At 40.4% G+C, this 19,455-nt stretch overlaps 1 protein-coding gene across 4 annotated transcripts in view; it reads right to left on the bottom strand.

The window, feature by feature from the left end:
- gtf2e1 (general transcription factor IIE, polypeptide 1, alpha) overlaps positions 1–19,455 on the bottom strand; it is a 50,754-nt gene that overhangs the window by 30,759 nt on the left and 540 nt on the right. Inside the window, exons 1-3 of one of the 4 annotated variants that reach the window (XM_067993004.1) lie at positions 13,560–15,248; positions 12,921–13,315; positions 9,259–9,713 (exon numbers count right to left, since the gene is read on the bottom strand). In XM_067993004.1, the coding sequence (XP_067849105.1) occupies positions 9,259–9,713; positions 12,921–12,943 (478 nt within the window). In that variant the 5' untranslated portion in view covers positions 12,944–13,315; positions 13,560–15,248. Of the gene's footprint in view, positions 1–9,258; positions 9,714–12,920; positions 13,316–13,559; positions 15,249–19,455 lie in introns of those variants that run through there. The other 3 variants (XM_067993003.1, XM_067993005.1, XM_067993006.1) reach the window with 3 other exon arrangements.

The following is a 19,455-nucleotide window of genomic DNA, read 5'->3' as shown; positions in this document are numbered from 1 at the left end:
CACAGTAAAAAAAACTTACATTTGTATCTCTCAGAAATGTCTTAAAGCGCTTTACATATAAAAAAAGAGAATTTCTGTAACAGTGCCACTGTCAGCCTGTAATAGACCAGTGCCAAAGTTTCTGCCATCTTTTGCTTTCAGATAAAAATAGAAATACTTTGTCAAAGCATGTATTTGCAAATGCTATTAAGAGAAACCCATGGCACTTTTACCCATGATATAGTCCTGTCACAATTAGAATGAGACCTAGCCTAACAGAGTCAAATACATTGTACAGCCCATTCATCTTGACACTATTTAATAATGATTTCCCAAGATTTTATTACTAAATAAAACTACCTGGCTAGGTAAATGCCAAATGTCCTTCGTTTTAGCTTTGTACAATACAATGGCTCTGTAAAATTAGACTTCCTCTCAAAACAAAAACACATGTCATGGCAGATGAAATTTTGGCATCATATAATTTCTCAACATAAATGAAATGACCATGAAGCTGTCAGATTGTCATTAAAACCCAACTGGTTCACTAATGTCCTTTAGGGAGGGAAACCTGCCATCCTTACCTGATCTTGCCTAAATGTGACTCCAGTCCCACACCAACGTGGTTGGCTCTTAACTGCCATCTAAAGTGGTCTAGCAAGCCATTCAGTTGTATCAAACCACCACAGTGTTTCAAGAAGGCAGCCCACCTCCATCTTCTCAGGGAAATTAGGGATGGGCAATAAAAGAGACAGTTTGGCAACAGTGGGATGTTTTATAATTGGGATGTAATCACATGTTCAAGGGCATGATAGCAATGTGGGAAGGGTGGGGGGAGAGGAATTGCAGGCGCCAGGAGCATTGGAGATAGTAATGGCATTTATTGGCACTGGAGACGTTGAGTCCCATGATGTCATAGCACGGAGGAGGATGCTAGAGTCTGCAGCGCTAGAGAGTCCGAAGCACTAAAGTGGATGTAGGGCTCGTCAGAATTTAGAGATGGGGAGATCATGAGATCCGGTAGGATTGTGGAGATATTAATGGGGTGTAGTCATACTGGCAGGAGCGATGTGGGGTTCTGGCTGCACTCAGGAGGGGCCATCTCATGATCTAGCACCAGTGGGGTATGGGATTGAGAGAAGGGATGTTTCAAGATTTGGAAGCACTGGGAAATGGGATCTCTGGTTTTAGGAGCATTAGGGAGAGGTACTAGGTACATAGTTAGAAATGAAAACATTCTATTCAAAGTTTATTTAACTATCAATAATACATAGGTAATTAAGTGAGAGGTTTTATTTGCTTTCATAATTAAGCTCATTTTTAAAAAAGCAAAACTAGGAAGAGGAAAAATGCTCTCTCAATTAATATATTTTCTGAAGTTTATGGTGTACTTATAATTCCAATACCAACTAAAGCTGCACAGATAAATATTCAGTACAGTCTATCATTTTTTTCTTTTGCTCTTTTCCACACACAGCCTCTGGGTTTTGAAAAAATACTCAATATAGATTTAACCTAATTAAAGCTTTTGAAATTTGTCCTCTAGCTTTTTCTCCTAAATAATGTCAAAAAACAACCAAATAAATTTAAAAATTAACATTTTCTGGCTACCTTAAATGCTACTGAAGCATCCTGAGAAATTGAGCACACCGCAACGCTCAGATGACAGAACCTGCCTTCAGTTAACAGTCACCCTGATGGGCAAAAACACCAAGTCCAAGCCCAAGCTTTTGGGAGAGACTGAATCCGAAGACTTCAAATTTAAAAAGTTTAATGAAGTTATTAAAATATTTTTAAAACATTTCAATTGATTAAATTTAATCAGGTTATTGTGAAATATATATTTTTTTTAAATTATTTTGTTCAAAAACTTATTTTGGACATTAGAAATTTCAGTCAGCAAAAATGGGATTTTTTTTTTAAACAAGTGATTCAATTGGCTCATCAACCAACTTTGTACAAACGATTGTACAATTTGATCCACACAGAGTTTATGCAACCCTGATCCAAAAAAATTATGGAAATTGCTGCTAAGCCTGTTCTTTGTACATGAAGTAATGGCCCATTACAAATGAAAACTGCTTCCAAGTAAAAATCACCCTATCTTGTTCCCTAACTCACTCTTCACAGCTTCTACCTGATGCTGCTGAAATGTGAAAGTCCTGCTCCATGAACTGGGCTACGGATGGAGAGGGAGAAGAGCAGCTGCGTGATTTTCTAGTGTGCATTGAAAAGAGGAGGGGAAAAAGAAGAGTGCCAAGATGAAGTGGGGGAGTAAAAGTGCCAAAGTGAACTGGAGGAGAGGATTGGAAAGAGTGACAACATGGATTGGGAGGAAGGAAAAAAGTGCCAGAGTGAATTGGGGAAGAGAAGGGTGTCAGCATGAACAGAGAGTAAGGAGAAGTGTAGCTCCATGAACTGAGAAAGGAAGGGGATTAAGAAACAACTTAACAATTTAGCAACAGAGAGTAGAAGGATATGCTGATAGGGCGAGAACATAAGAAATAGGAACAGGAGTAGGCCATACAGCCCCTCGAGCCTGCTCCTCCATTCAATAAGATCATGACTGATCTTAGACCTCAACTCCACTTTCCCGCCTGATCCTCATATGAAGTAGATGAAGTAGGGAGGGAGGAGCATAAACACCGGCATGAACCTGTTGGGCTGAATGGCCTGTTTCTGCGCTGTATATTCTATGTACTTCTATTTAATACCAATATATAGCCATAATAGCCCAGTTCCTCCACTAGAAACGAAGAAACATTCCTGTAATTTTAGTCACAATCTTCTATAATTTTTCAGTGGCCCGGTAATTGCATAAGTGTTCTGTGATATACATTTGTGTTTGTCTTATTTATTATATAGAAAATAAACAGGAACTGAACACTGGTGATTACCGCATTACATCATATCATAGGTGATCATGGTCATATGTGTGTATCCTGGAATTACTTTGTCTACCAATGAGCTTAAGCGGAAAATATCGAAATATAAATATTCTGTACAACAACTTGCATTAATATAACATGTTGACAAATGCAAAGCATTTTAGTTTACGATGTATTGCATGATATTGGCTTCTTTATGCCAACACAGCCAGACCCCATGCCCTCTTTTCAGTGCTGCCCCCATGCTGATAAACGAGTGTCCCTGATAATATTACTTGGCTTAACTCCCTGTCCTTATAAAACCTTTGACTCACTGTGAACACCCCCACAGGAGGTCTCTTAGTTCATAGAACCATACAGCATGGAAGGAGGCCATTCCGCCCATCATGTCTGTGCCAGCTCTTTGAAAGAGCTATCCTATTAGTCCCAATCCCCAGCTCTTTGCCCATAACCCTGTAAATGTCTTCTTTTCAAGTATATATTAGTTAAAATACAAAAAGAGATGAGTGATTGAATGAGTTAATGTTGTTTATTTAGCTGAGTAGCTGCATAATACAACGCAGCAGTGCCATCATATTAATGCAAACTCAGACAGTGGATTTCAGATTTCTTTGTAACCAGTGGTGGTGTGTTGCCCTCTATTGACTAATCAATGCAACAATATTTTTGGACTGGTAAAGGACTTCTGTTGAAACAGGAAAGTACTTGGGGGAATGGGAGGAATAGAAGAAAAATTACTCAATGTATAGCAAAAAAAAAGCGTCACACGGGATGACAATAGTGGGCAATATGGTGGTGTTGATATCTGTGAGAGTCAAAGAATGGTGGAAGTTATTCTACACTTGCAACACTCATATTGAGTTCCATTTCTCAGCTGTATCACAGTAGGAAGTTTCCTGTGCAGACCAGAAAAAAACAAAGTGAAAGCCATCGTGATGCCATTCTAATGCACCTCCAAACAGTTAGCTCAGAGCAACATGGCCCAGGAAGACCAGGAAAAGAGGGAAAGACAACTCAAAAGAAAATTAAGCCTTATAAGAAAAATGCACCTACACTGGAGAGTGGCTAAAATTTCTACAAGTTTCAGTCTGTCTTCATTCTCCATTTCATGTTTCCTTTTAAGTTTATTTCTGTCTTATTCTCCGTTCTCATTCTGACCTCCATTTAGTTTCATTTTTCTTTTTGAAGTTTTTTAAAATCAATTTTTTCTCCTTTTTTGCCACTTATTCGCAATCTATTTCCTTCATAAGTGATAACTAGTGACAAGAGTCACAGTAATTGCCTATTTGAGGCAGCTTAGAAGTATGCTGGAATGAGTACAGATTTATGGTTATTGTCCAAAGGATACAAAATATTATGCATCAGTATACATCACTCAATGTAAACTGCAACATTTCAACTATAGTTTGCAGCAAAGATTAGTAGATGACTTGAGAAGTCAATAAATAGGCTTGTGCAATATTGTGGAGTCTCTGCCAGAATTTTAGCTGACTCTGGACCAAGTGCAATGCTTCTGGGCCAACTGTATTTTTGTAAGCTGCCTAACCCAGTAGCAACAGAATTTTGCACATTGTTTTTTATCCCAGTGATGAAATGATATATATAAAATGTAACATTAACAAGTCTATAGGAGGGAACCATACACCGGAATGGTTTTTTTTTGTATTCCTGGATATGGTACAGTTCTTGATATTCTATGTTCTATTTCTTTGACAGCACCTCCCAAACCCGCGACCTCTACCACCTAGAAGGACAAGGGAAGCAGGCACATGGGAACAACACCACCTGCATGTTCCCCTCCAAGTCACACACCATCCTGACTTGGAAATATATCGCCGTTCCTTCATCGTCGCTGGGTCAAAATCCTGGAACTCCCTACCTAACAGCACTGTGGGAGAACCTTCACCACACAGACTGCAGCAGTTCAAGAAGGCGGCTCACCACCACCTTCTCAAGGGCAATTAGGGATGGGCAATAAATGCCGGCCTCGCCAGCGACGTCCGCATCCCATGAACGAATTTTAAAAATTCTATACGTATAACCTCAATGAAAAAGGCTGGAGTTCACTCATACAGCTATTTCTAATATACTGCGTAGAAAAACAATTTTTTAAAGCTTTGTTTCAAAGAACTCTAAGCATTTAAAGAATGGTCACTAATAGCAACTATACTACTCCAATTGCAAAAATCCATGCATAATTAAGAGAAGAGTTTAATTGTACCAATGCACAATATTTGTGATACATCTGATAGTAATTCTCAGCTATCTCCTACAGGTATTAAATGCAAATCATAAGCAATGGTATCCATAATCACAGTATGCACATATTGCATGGATAAAATGTCATTAGTCAGTCTAACTGGTTTAGGAAGATACAAAACCATTGCGATATAAACAAGGCACAAGTCAGGAGTGTGATGGAATACTCTCCACTTGCCTGGATGAGTGCAGCTCCAACAACACTCAAGAAGCTCGACACCATCCAGGACAAAGCAGCCCGCTTGATTGGCACCCCATCCACCACCCTAATCATTCACTCCCTTCACCACCGGCGCACCGTGGCTGCAGTATGTACCATCCACAGGATGCACTGTGGCAACTCACCAAGGCTTCTTCAACAGTACCTCCCAAACCCGCGACCTCTACCACCTAGAAGGACAAGGGCAGCAGGCACATGGGAAAAACACCACCTGCACGTTTCCCTCCAAGTCTCACACCATCCTGACTTGGAAATATATCGCCATTCCTTCATCATCGCTGGGTCAAAATCCTGGAACTCCCTTCCTAACAGAACTGTGGGAGAACCTTCACCACACGGACTGCAGCAGTTCAAGAAGGCGGCTCACCACCACTTTCTCAAGGGCAATTAGGGATGGGCAATAAATGCTGGCCTTGCCAGCGATGCCCACATCCCATCAACGAATAAAAATAAACTAGGTATTGAATAAATACATTGTTACATATTCAGTGCAGTACTGAGGGGGTGCTGCATTGTTGAACATGTTAGACAAAGGAATTAATAAAGTGAGGGAGATTCTAAAAAAGGTATCAAACACCTCTCAACAATAAAAGGAGGATAAATAATTTAACAAAAAATGGGATTTAATGTGAAACATTTTAAGGTGTATCCTTTTGTGTGCATGAGACAGGGCTAGGATACACTATTTTTCATTTTAAGGATTACGCTACACAGGTTTACAGAAACATGAAGGGCAATGGTAGTTATAATGTAGTAATGTAGTTAATCAACTACATTTGCTTGTTCAGGTGGATGTAAAAGATCCCATTGCACCTAACTGAAGAGCAGGGTAGTTTTCGTAGTGTCCTTGCATTATCTGTCCCTCAAACAACACCACCAAAAGCAGATTAACTGGTTAATTATCTCATTGTTTGTGGGACCTTGCTATGCACAAATTGGCTGTCATATTTGCCTACAAAACAGTGGCTACACTTCAAATTAATTCAGTGGCTGTGAAGTGCTTTAGGACATCCTGAGGACATTAAAGATGCTACATAAATGCAAGTTTGTTCTTTCTTTATATTCTGTTTCGCCCAAAGAGACTTCAAATCACTCTCAGTTACGTGGTGTTGTGCAGTGGATATTAATCCTTGGTTACAAGTTGGTAAAATCATTCAATATTGATTACCGAATAACATTGTTATTTCTGTAAAAAGATTTGTGTTTTGCAATGATCCAAAATCAAAATATTTGATCCTAGAAATCAGGATAATGGAACTTTGTTGCACTTTCCATACACCAGAAAGTGTTCATTAACTCTAATGTTTGTAAGTTGAATCAGGCCTGAAATGTGGTGAAATTACAAACTCCATTCACAATTTCAATGCAGAAGTCAGCTGATTTCTCCAACTGGGCTGGAAACCGTTTGCAATAGTAAACATATTTCATTGGAATGTAACCAAAATGAGTGATGGGAAATAGAAAAAAATAATTGAGGCAAAACTGGGGAACTCTTTTAGCATGAAGATACTGTCGGGAAGGGGATGAGGTGAAATATTGAGGCCCGATATTTACGGGGAGGCAGGGAGGTAGCGGAAGGAGTGGAGGAGCAGGCTTGAAGGGCTCAATAGCCTACTCTTGTTCCTAAATGGGCTTATTAAAAGAAAATAGATTCAAGATTGGCAACTGAAAGAATAGAAATATTCATTTGAAATCTGAGTGCAGTATCTAGTTTAATAACTAACTAACTTTTCAAAATTGAAGTCATCAACAGAGTCAATACCCAATATATTTTACTACGATAGACCTCTTTCCTTCCTCCTTTTCCCACCCATTTTCCCCCTTCCCCCTCTTCCAAAGGTTTGGCAGAATTCCATGGGCCCCTTCTAGTATCTTCCGCGTGAACCTGTGATGACATACACTTTGGTTTTAAGGAGTTTCACAGCCAAACCTAATCCTGTCCAAAGATGTACATTTCCTCCAGAGGTTCCTGGAATCCTAGCAGATTTTCCCCTCTCCAACCCAGGGCATTCAGCTAATTCAGTATAAACTGGAAATTAATTTTGGAACCTTCCTTGTCCAAGTGGGTCAGATATTTACCATCTTCAATAGCATAAGAAATAGGAGCAGGAGTAGGCCAATCAGCCCCTCGAGCCTGCTCCGCCATTCAATAAGATCATGGCTGATCTGATCCTAACCTCAAATCTAAATTCATGTCCAATTTCCTGCCCGCTCCCCGTAACCCCTAATTCCCTTTACTTCTAGGAAACTGTCGATTTCTGTTTTAAATTTATTTAATGATGCTTCCTGGGGCAGCAAATTCCACAGACCTACTACCCTCTGAGTGAAGAAGTTTCTCCTCATCTCAGTTTTGAAAGAGCAGCCCCTTATTCTAAGATTATGCCCCCTAGTTCTAGTTTCACCCATCCTTGGGAACATCCTTACCGCATCCACCCGATCAAGCCCCTTCACAATCTTATATGTTTCAATAAGATCGCCTCTCATTCTTCTGAACTCCAATGAGTAGAGTCCCAATCTACTCAACCTCTCCTCATATGTCCACCCCCTCATCCCCGGGATTAACCGAGTGAACCTTCTTTGTACTGCCTCGAGAGCAAGTATGTCTTTTCTTAAGTATGGAGACCAAAACTGTATGCAGTATTCCAGGTGCGGTCTCACCAATACCTTATATAACTGCAGCAATACCTCCCTGTTTTCATATTCTATCCCCCTAGCAATAAAAGCCAACATTCCGTTGGCCTTCTTGATCACCTGCTGCACCTGCAAACTAACTTTTTGATTTTCTTGCACTAGGACCCCCAGATCCCTTTGTACTGCAGTACTTTCCAGTTTCTCGCCATTAAGATAACTTGCTCTCCGATTTTTCCTGCCAAAGTGCATAACCTCACATTTTCCAATATTGTATTGCATCTGCCAAATCTCCGCCCACTCACCCAGCCTGTCTATATCCCCTTGTATGTTTTTTATGTCCTCCTCACTCTCCACTTTCCCTCCCATCTTTGTATCATCTGCAAACTTTGATACGTTACACTCGGTCCCCTCCTCCAAATCGTTAATATAGATTGTAAAGAGTTGGGGACCCAGCACCGACCCCTGCGGAACACCACTGGCTACAGGTTGCCAGTCCGAGAATGTACCATTTATCCCAACTCTCTGCTTCCTGTTAGATAACCAATCCTCCACCCATGCCAGAGATTCTTTATCTTGAGCAATAATCTTTTATGTGGCACCTTGTCGAATGCCTTCTGGAAGTCCAAATACACTACGTCCACTGGTTCCCCTTTATCCACCCTGTACGTTATATCCTCAAAGAACTCAAGCAAATTTGTCAGACATGACTTCCCCTTCGTAAAGCCATGCTGACTTTGTCCTATTAAATTATGTTTATCCAAATGTTCCGCTACTGTCTCCTTAATAATAGACTCCAAAATTTTACCCACCACAGATGTTAGGCTAACTGGTCTATAATTTCCAGCCTTCTGCCTACTACCCTTTTTAAATAAGGGTGTTACATTAGCAGTTTTCCAATCTGCCGGGTCCAGAGAATTTTGGAAAATTATTACCAAAGCATCCACAATCCCTACTGCCACTTCCCTCAAGACCCTAGGATGTAAGCCATCAGGTCCAGGGGATTTATCCGCCTTGAGTCCCATTAATTTACTGAGTACCAATTCCTTAGTGATTTTAATCGTATTTAGCTCCTCCCCCCCAGAGCCCCCTGTTTGTCCAGTGTTGGGATATTCTTAGTGTCCTCTACCGTAAAGCTGAAACAAAATATTTGTTCAGCATTTTTGCCATCTCCATGTTTCCCACCATTAATTAACTATCAGAGAAGTCTGGATCATTTAAACTACTTGGTTAAAATAATAATGATGGAACCCTGACCAATTAAGAACAAAACTCTTTCTGTACCTGTCATTGGGTCAAACAGTTGGTTTGCTTCAAGGTCTGTGAATGTGTTGGAACAGGTGGGACATTTAAAAGAGGCTCTGTTGGTGGAATCTCGTTCATCTGTCTCAATCCTTCGCCTCATGTGGTCAAGTTTGTACTTCACAACATTCACAAGAAGACGGTAGTTTATGAAGTAATAATTGTGTCTTGTAGTTTTACCATCTGGAGCAGTTTCAACTCGCATTCTACTTTTAATAAATTTGTCACTTTTCAGTGTATTCAAGACTGCTCGCAGTTGTTTGCGGTCGAATTTCAGCAACTCCAACATGTCCTCCTCTTTGACACAAGGGTTTCTAATGAGAATATCCAAGGTCAGTGCATGCTCCAGCCCATAAAATCCTCTCACAACATATTTGGCAAGACGTTTCAAAGCCGCAGGCACCTCAGTCACAACATCTGGATCAGTCATCTTTGACCTTTGGGTTTACAAAAAGAAAATTCATTCAAGATTAGGAACTCATACATGGGGAATTACATGTACAAACATAGATCCTGTTATTCTGTCGTAGCCTTGTACAGGGACATTTAAGTCTGACCCAGCTATAATGTCAGTTCATTAACTGCATTGTTAAAGCAATAGAATCGCTCGGTTTGCATTCCTGCTGTCAGAAGTAGTCATCCGCAATGATAATCCAATTTTTAAAAATTCCATTTGGTTTTGTAGACATTAAGCACATTCATAGCTACAAGACTGGGAGTGGTCCCCGTGGTGAAGAGCGGCCCCTTTATTAGCAGAAACAAATAACTATGGAAATGGAAATCCTGTACAAAACTTTGGATGTTACTGTTCGTTTTGAACATTGGCTTGGTCTCTAACTGATGATAGAAATCTTAGAGACATGTCTTGTGAGGACTCAAACATGTTTCAGTTGAGACCATCACAACTGGTAGAAAGAAGGCTTTCATGCCATCATTCAATCCAAATCCCAGAATTGAAGGGTAATGTGTTAACCAATACTCGAGGTTGACAACTTTTCTTCCTCCCTCCCAAACTAGGTTTTTATTTCTCCTCTCCCAAAAGATGGTGGCTTACGCTGGGTACTGTTCAAAGAGTGTCAGCAGCCCTTCTGTGCCTCTCCCAAGTGACCACTGTCATGGAATGTTGAACGGGGTTTGAGCTTTATTTTTTTACTGAGGCCAAGACAAAAGGAGTCATCTAATTTTGAGTAATGGAAAAAAAATCAAAGAATAACAGATAAGGATTACTTCCTGTTCCAATCCATGAAGCACATAGTTTGCTGATTTTGTTTCAGAGATTCTCAAACAGCAGTCTTTATAATCTACATTTACAATTAGTGATTACAACAGGGGAATAAAAAGCACACAGTACAATTACTGTGAATGTTACAAAGTGGAGTAGTTCATACATATAGTATACACATTTTTAATGTGACTGTAATTTTAACCATACAGTAAATTGCTAGCTTCTTTTTAAAAATATGCCATGGGCAGACATGAAATGCATCACATCTGTGCTAGCTAGACTGACGAGATAGGTCACGAGTACCATGGTTCACCAAGTAGTGTTAATAATTTGTTATGTAACATCAGTGCTTTCTTTTTATAGTAGTTCTGGTAATGAATTTAAGTACGGTCCCCACCACTTACACTGTCCATACCTAACATGGGCAGCCACCTATATTGGGCAAAGACGCTAACCATTTGCTATTTCCACTGATGTCAATTACAGAGGCATTGCCTATAACACATTAAGCGTGCCGACTATTTTGGGGAATTCAACAAGCTTTTCGCACCTCGTTGATATATTTGTATTTAAATCGCTCCATGGATCATTCTGTGCTATGTCTGTTTTTCCTCGGGTCTCAGCTGATTTTATTAAGTTAGATTTGGTGATTGTCAGGGTTGTAAATTTCACTCATCAGCCAGTAGAAGCAGGAGGGAGCATTTCCCCCCAACGTTAGTAATGAACAGAAGTGATCAGTTCTCGAGGGACGTAGTCAAACACAGGGCAGTGTGCGCTCACTTTGGAGAGAATCTCAGCTTCTGTGAAGCAAAGCACCTCCTGTGGCGAAACAAACCTGTGAAACATATTCTCCTCATTGGGGTATTGAGGGCATAGCTGAAATATTGCGGCACAGACTATAGTGGGCGGGTGTGGTGCTTGGCTGCAAGAGGGAGTCTTAGTCCTCCATGGATGGCTAACAATCACCTTATTTACCCGAAACATGATAGCAAAGATGGCTGCGCCTATAATGACGGTTGTTTCAATTCCTGTCTCAGACATTTCCTGTTCCTCCTTTGTGTCTCCAAAAGACGATACACCATCCAACGCTTATAGCGGATTAATTGTGTTAATACCAACTATAAGTGATGGGGGTCTGTATTTTTGTAACCAAAAGAAAGTCAGTTGCTTTGTGATGTTATACCAAATTACAGTCTCTTCCTGATAATTCAAAAGTTATTTTTGCACTAATTATCCAATAATTCAACTTAATGTAACAAACACAGCAACATGGTAATTTAGTACTCAAAAAATTGAATTATCAGGCAATTCAAATTAAGCAACTTCAAATTTAGAATAGACTGTATATTGACTCACGTTTCCCTAGACCAGACTAATAAACTCCACGACCCATTGTTTCATGAAGCCCTATATGCTGCATACAGAAGTGTCAGTTGTGGAGTTAAATTCGGGGCAGGCCATAGAAACCTCTATAGTTGTGCGAGTCTTGTGGTTCTGTTAGCTGAAGTAAATCTAGTTAACAGTATTATACAGATAAGAGGGCAACATCCAGTTATCGGTTGGAACGGCATTTTTAAACTTCAGATTAAGTTTTGTTAACAGTCTCTGCTATGTTCAGATACATTTGCCACTGTCTCTGCTATACCTGACCTGGTGCCAAAGCTGGGGCCCTGAAATGGAAAGAGTTCTATTCCCCAACAATGGTGAAGCCACACCATTGATATTTCCAAGGAGGGTTGGACTATCCAAAATTAAAGAAGAAACTTTTATATTTAAAAAAAAATGAAAACAAACTAAATCAGGATGCTGAAATCATCAGAAATAGAAACAGAAATTTCATATAGTGCCCAGCAGGCCAAAAAGCATCGAACAAATTTGCAGACAATCGCCTGTTCATATTCAAGAGCACTCTGCTACTTTGAGCCCAAAAATTATAAAAGATAAAAACCTTACTTCTCAGTAAACCTCTTCAGTTGTGCCCATCATATAGCATAGTTATCAAAAGCATTATTTTCAGGAAAGCGATGTGGTAAATGCTAGTCCAGGAATTAAGGCTAGGGCACTTTCATATTACATGTAAGAATAACAGAGCTGTAAATATTTTATACAGACCTAATCAAGTCACATTGCCTAGATTCCAAATTTTAAAATGGCATACCCTACCAGTACTCAGAACTAGGGTTTCTTACAGCAGAATTAAGCAATTCCCATTTTTAAACATATGGCAGAATTAATATGTTTGTATACCATACAGGTGGATTAGGAGGCATCATGCAGCAAAAGAGTATCTTCTACATGTCTATGGTGCTTATATCTTCTATAAGCAACAAAGTTTCATTACATTATAATAGTATATTTATTTAAATGGACATATTGGAAACACATAAAAATTACAACATTTAAGGAAAACTTTCTATACATTACTGGCAGCACAGTCCACATGGAGATGAACAGCAATATACTGAAGAGCTGGTATATGTTCCATGTGTTTGGTTACTGCAGACACTATTGGCTTGTATAGTGCATCCCAGAGAAAGTTCTGTGACTGTTTCAGCAACAGATGGAGGGTCTTCTCATTATTCAACATCAGTGTATAGAACTTGGGGGTGGGAGACGATTTCCTCTGATTCCTATTTGTAGCAAACAGATGTGTGTATATAATGAATGCTACAAATAACAAAGACACACCTCAAACACACCCCAAGTTTCTAAGTGGTGTCTCTTCACAGGCAGGTTTAAATCTTTAGGCATAGGGTTGAATGCACATCAGAGTTGGATCCAGCAGACCAGCAGGATGATAACTCACCTGTGGAGCTAAGGAAAATATTGATTTTTTAAATACTTCAAAAAAACAAAGCATTAGAAATGCTGAAATAATGACAGAGGCACAAAATACATCGTTGAAGAGTTGCAGATGACTTTGGACACAACACCCCCATAAATTGATTTTATGACTTTACAACCCCATATTATGTAGTATATTAAAGAAGATGTTAAGAGCAATTCTTTAAAAACTACTGTACAGGCAATTTAAAAAAATACATTGAGTAATACTTACCAGACTGATCAGATTCTGAGAAGGTACCATCTCCCTTTGTCAAGTAGAAGACGATGTTTGTAAGTCTTACACTAAAACCAGCTTTATTATTGTGAGGTTTTTTTTTGTCACGTTTTTGTTCAGTTTTCATCTTTGACAGGGGGTCAATAATGTCATTACAGTAGTTCGATGCAAGTTATGGAATTCTGAAGTGCTATCGTGGTTCAACTATCCTTGCAAACTTCTGAGGTTGGCAGAGCAGATGTGTGTGTTAAAACTGCATTATATTTAATTGATTTTGAGAAACTTGCATAGCCACATTAATTTGCATCGATCAAGTAACATTTTTTTTAAAAAAGGGTCATGACCCACTTCTGTGAAGCAAGAACACTGTGACCTCCTTCCCTTTCCTGTAATCATATGTTTAAAAAATACAAAAATATCCTCTTCCTTCAGAGACACTCTTTTACCCTTCCCAATCTTTACAACAGGGCTCCTTCCCACTTTCACAATTGCTTTTTCCCCCATCTTTTATAAAGGGGTACTACCGCTCTTTTTAAATGCTCAGTTCTCCTGCTCTTTTTAAGTTGTCCCTTTCAACTGTTTTTAAAACTTAGTTACGCAATTGGCATATAGTCGTCTCCTCTTCGTTCAGTCACTTTTAAATGATTGGATAATTCAATATTTAAGCACATTGAACTTTCAGGAGCAGATTGCAGCGTGCACAATTTTGGGCACTCCATTATTGGAAAGATACAAAAACAGTTGAAAAATTGCAGCATAGATTCAATAGGATGTTAGATGGGATGAGGGATTATAATGGAGAGACTTGAGTGGAGAAGATTAAGGGGTAGCCAGTGAGAGGTCTTCAAAATTAAATTGTTATGATAAGGTAAGTACTGATTGATTATTGGAACTGGTCAGCAAGTCAATAACAAATATAGAGAAAATTCCAATAAAAGGGGATTAGATAATTGCTTGAAAAAGGTGGAATATTAAAGGCTACAGGGTGCAAGCAGAAAAATCTAATTAGACAAGTAGGCTGGTTTGGGGGGGAAAGAGAAGTCCAAACTTGATGGGCCAAATAATTTACTTTCATACTGTAACATTCTATGATTTTAACTGAACCCTGCAATGCATTACATCCTTAAAACTACATTCAAACCAGTTGACAATTAAAGCTTAGGGAAATTTTATTATTTTGGGACTTTTTTGTCGAGCTACAGGTACCAAGACTGACACTAGAAAATGGTAAGCTTCTACAATCTGAAGTGAATCATGTGATTTGGACAAAAGAGGCATAAAAAAAGTTGAGTATTAAGGGATCAAGAGCAAGTGAGAAATCCACTTTGTATTAATCCCCATGTCTAAAAGCCTGCAGAACACTGCTGACAGTGGCAGTCTTCACAGCGGTCACAAACAGCCTGATTGAGGTGAAACAATTACATTTAATTCTGAACTTTCTCACAAATTCACATATGCTTAGAGACTAACTAATCTGTAGCGTAGTATTTAAAAAAAATAATTCTTGGGATGTGGACGTCGCTGGCAAGGCCAGCATTTATTGCTCATCCCTAGTTGCCCTTGAGAAGATGGTGGTGGGTCTTCTTCTTGAACCGCTGCATTCTGTGTGGTGATGATGCTCCTCCTACAATGCTGTTAGGTAGGTGAGAATCCCTACGTGGTCAGTTTTCGGTAAAATATTAAGATGCCTATGTGGCAAAGAAGCAGAATGCAAAATGGTTAGAAAGGGTTAATTAGTTAGTAACTGAGATTGGTACAGGTGGCCTGCCCTCCTGCTGGGCCATATGTTTGTGTAGTCAGCAGGTTTGCATGGTCTTAGCAATGTAGAGTCTTTGATGTGATTCAAGGACTGGTCTGAATGTCTCCATGTTTATGGCAGATCAATATAGGTAACGAGCTTAGCCAAAGTTGAAAGACATTCCAGGTTGGGAGATAAGGAACAGAAGGAACAGGGAAGAACATTCCAAGTTGGAAGGTGAGGAAGTATCCCCTTTGATGTCTAACAGCAGCATGATCAGCACATGGACGATTTATGATTGGCCGGAAATAATGTAACCTCGCATGGCAACCTGTGCCCGGCTTATGATTGGTGTTGACCCTCGTTAAGTATGTTCCAACCCTATTGATTTGTATAAAAACGTGTGGATTTCTGTATGTTTTTGTTCTTGCTCTGCCAGCATAGAAGGACTCTATCAGGAGTCCAAATCAATGCTGCAGACTAAGAACCCTGCTATTAAAGTTGTGCTGAACTTTAAAATGTATTCGACTTCAGTTTTTACTGAACCATACTGAGGGGAAAGAATCCGGATCGTCATTGGGAATTACAGGATTTTCACCCAGCGACAATGTACATTCTATGCTTTGCTTAACATTTCCACATTCACCTGAGGAAGGAGGAAGCCTCCGATTGCTTAACATAAACACCAGCAGCTTCTGTTAGCCTCTAGGACCACAGATGATAGATGCTTAAATAGCCTGGAACTTCTTGATAAAGATTGGTGCAAGCTGATGGTGTGTATAAAGGTCATGGAATGTATGTGAAATAATATAGTTAAAAAGTTATAAAAGGGGTGAGATTGTAACACAAAGTTAGAAGTTGAAACAGAAGGAAGAGATCTAGAATTAACTCGATTACCAACGTGTGATCTTCTGCAGCAAAGCATCACCATATTTTCCGGAGTATAAAATGTTTGACTTATGCATTTCATTTCTGATTCATAGACAAGGACTGCAGCCTGTCTATCCTTAGAAGAGGAAAAAAGGAAGGGTTTACAATTTCTAAAGCACTACACATGTCAGATCACAGTTTCACTTCATTGAGCAAGTTCCGAATAAAATAAAGGCAAATAAGGGTAGTAACACTACCACATTTATGCAAAGTAATTTTTGTCAATTAGTAACAGTACCAATTTAACTCCCAAGCACACTTAAGCCAAGTTGTGCAAGATCATCTCACACCACTAATGAGGCCATATGGGTGGAGCTTAAAAACAAAAAGGGGGCAAGCACTTTGATGGGAGTGTACTATAGGCCCCCAAACAGTCAGGGGGAGATCGAGGAACAGATATGTAGGCAAATCTCAGAAAATTGTGCAAATAATAGGGTAATAATAGTGGGGGATTTCAACTTCCCCAATATTAACTGGGATACTCAGAGTGTAAAAGACTTAGAGGGTACAAAATTCTTAACGTGCATCCAGGAGAGCTTTTTGAGCCAGCATGTAGAAAGTCCTACAAGAGAGGGGGCGGTACTGGACCTAATTCTAGGGAATGTGGCCGGCCAAGTGGAAGAAGTGCTAGTAGGTGAGCACTTTGGTGACAGTGACCATAATTCGGTGAGATTTAAGGTGGTCATGGAAAAGGACAGGGAGGGGCCAGAAATAAAGGTTCTAAATTGGGGGAAGGCCGATTTTAATAGGATAAGGCAGGATCTGGCCAAAATGGACTGGGATCAGCTGCTTGTAGGAAAATCCGCATCGGAGCAATGGGAGTCTTTCAGAAGGGAGATTGAGACCATACAATGGCAACATGTTCCCGTAAAAGTCAAGGGTGGTTCCAAGAACTCCAGGGAACCTTGGATGTCAGGGGATATACGAGAATGGATTAGGAAAAAAAGGAGGGCTTTTGGCAGATACAAAAGGCTAAAGACGGAGGAAGCCCTAGAGAAGTACAAAAAGTGCAGGGGGATACTTAAAAAAGAAATTAGGAGATCAAGGAGGGGCCATGAAATAACACTGGCGAGCAAAATAAAGGAAAATCCTAAGATGTTTTATAAGTATATTAAGGGTAAGAGGATGACTAGGGAAAAAATAGGGCCCATTAGGGACAAAAATGGCAATCTGTGTGTGGAGCCGGCAGATGTAGGAGGGGTTCTAAATGAATTTTTTGCATCTGTTTTCACTATGGAGAAGGACGATGTAGACATAGAAATACGGACGGGGGACTGTGATATACTCGAACATATTAACATCGAGCGGGAGGAGGTATTGGCGGTTTTAGCAGGCCTAAAAATGGATAAATCCCCAGGCCCGGACGAAATGTATCCCAGGCTACTGCGTGAGGCAAAGGAGGAGATTGCGGGGGCTCTAACACATATATTCAGAACCTCTCTGGCCACAGGGGATGTGCCAGAGGACTGGAGAACCGCTAATGTAATACCATTATTTAAGAAGGGGAGTAGGGAAAAACCGGGGAACTACAGGCCAGTGAGCCTAACATCAGTGGTAGGAAAATTATTGGAAAAAATTCTGAAGGACAAAATTAGTCTCCACTTGGAGAAGCAAGGATTAATCAGGGATAGTCAACATGGCTTTGTCAAGGGAAGATCATGTCTGACTAATTTGATTGAATTTTTTGAGGGGGTGACTAGGCGTGTGGATGAGGGTAACGCAGTGGATGTGGTATACATGGATTTCAGTAAGGCCTTCGATAAAGTCCCCCACAGGAGACTGGTCAAGAAGGTACGGGCCCATGGAATCCAGGGTGCCTTGGCACTTTGGATACAAAACTGGCTTAGTGGAAGTCTCCGAAAGCTTGTGAATTTAAAATAAAATTGCTGGACTATAACTTGGTGTTGTAAAATTGTTTACTAGTGGCAGAAGGCAGAGGGTGATGGTCGAAGGTTGTTTTTGTGACTGGAAGCCTGTGGCCAGTGGGGTACCACAGGGATCGGTGCTGGGTCCCTTGCTGTTTGTGGTCTACATTAATGACTTGGATATGAATGTAAAAGGTATGATCAGTAAGTTCGCTGATGATACAAAGATTGGTAGGGTGGTAAATAGTGAGGAGGATAGCCTCAGTCTGCAGGACGATATAGATGGGTTGGTCAGATGGGCGGAACAGTGGCAAATGGAATTTAACCCGGAAAAGTGCGAGGTGATGCACTTTGGAGGGACTAACAAGGCAAGGGAATACACAATGAATGGGAGGACCCTAGGCAAGACAGAGGGTCAGAGGGATCTTGGTGTGCAAGTTCACAGATCCCTGAAGGCGGCGGAACAGGTAGATAAGGTGGTAAAGAAGGCATATGGGATACTTGCCTTTATTAGCCGAGGCATAGAATATGCCTCGGCTAATAAGGAGGTTATGATGGAGCTGTATAAAACACTGGTTAGGCCACAGCTGGAGTACTGTGTGCAGTTCTGGTCGCCACACTACAGGAAGGATGTGATCGCTTTGGAGAGGGTGCAGAGGAGATTCACCAGGATGTTACCAGGGCTGGAGCGCTTCAGCTATGAAGAGAGATTGGGAAGATTGGGTTTGTTTTCCTTGGAGCAGAGGAGGCTGAGGGGGGACATGATTGAGGTGTACAAAATTATGAGGGGCACAGATAGGATGGATAGTAAGGAGCTTTTTCCCTTCGTTGAGGGTTCTATAACAAGGGGACATAGATTCAAGGTAAAAGGCGGGAGGTTTAGAGGGGATTTGAGAAAGAACTTTTCCACCCAGAGGGTGGTTGGAGTCTGGAACTCACTGCCTGAAAGGGTTGTGGAGGCAGGAACCCTCACAACATTCAAGAAGCATTTGGATGAGCACTTGAAATGCCATAGCATACAAGGCTACGGACCAAATGCTGGAATATGGGATTCGAGTAGACAGGGCTGATGGCCGGCGCGAACACGATGGGCCGAAGGGCCTCTATCCGTGCTGTATGACTCTATGACCAGATTCAATACAACTCCAGCTCAGCACAAAGCCACACTTCTAAAAACTTTTTTTCATCGTTAATAGAAAGAAAACACCCCCACCAGTTCTCATCCAACCTTAAAAGTTTATCACATTCAGAACAGATCTCTGCATGTATGTGGAGGCCCACAAATACTGGTTACTCCAGTACACCTGCAGCCTTATTTGTCCACTTTATAATAAATAGGGGCATTAGATTTCAGGTTACA

The sequence above is a fragment of the Heptranchias perlo genome, chromosome 11 (genome assembly GCF_035084215.1).
Source record: "Heptranchias perlo isolate sHepPer1 chromosome 11, sHepPer1.hap1, whole genome shotgun sequence".
In the NCBI taxonomy this organism is placed as follows: domain Eukaryota; kingdom Metazoa; phylum Chordata; class Chondrichthyes; order Hexanchiformes; family Hexanchidae; genus Heptranchias; species Heptranchias perlo.
This window is presented reverse-complemented; position numbering and strand designations above follow the sequence as displayed.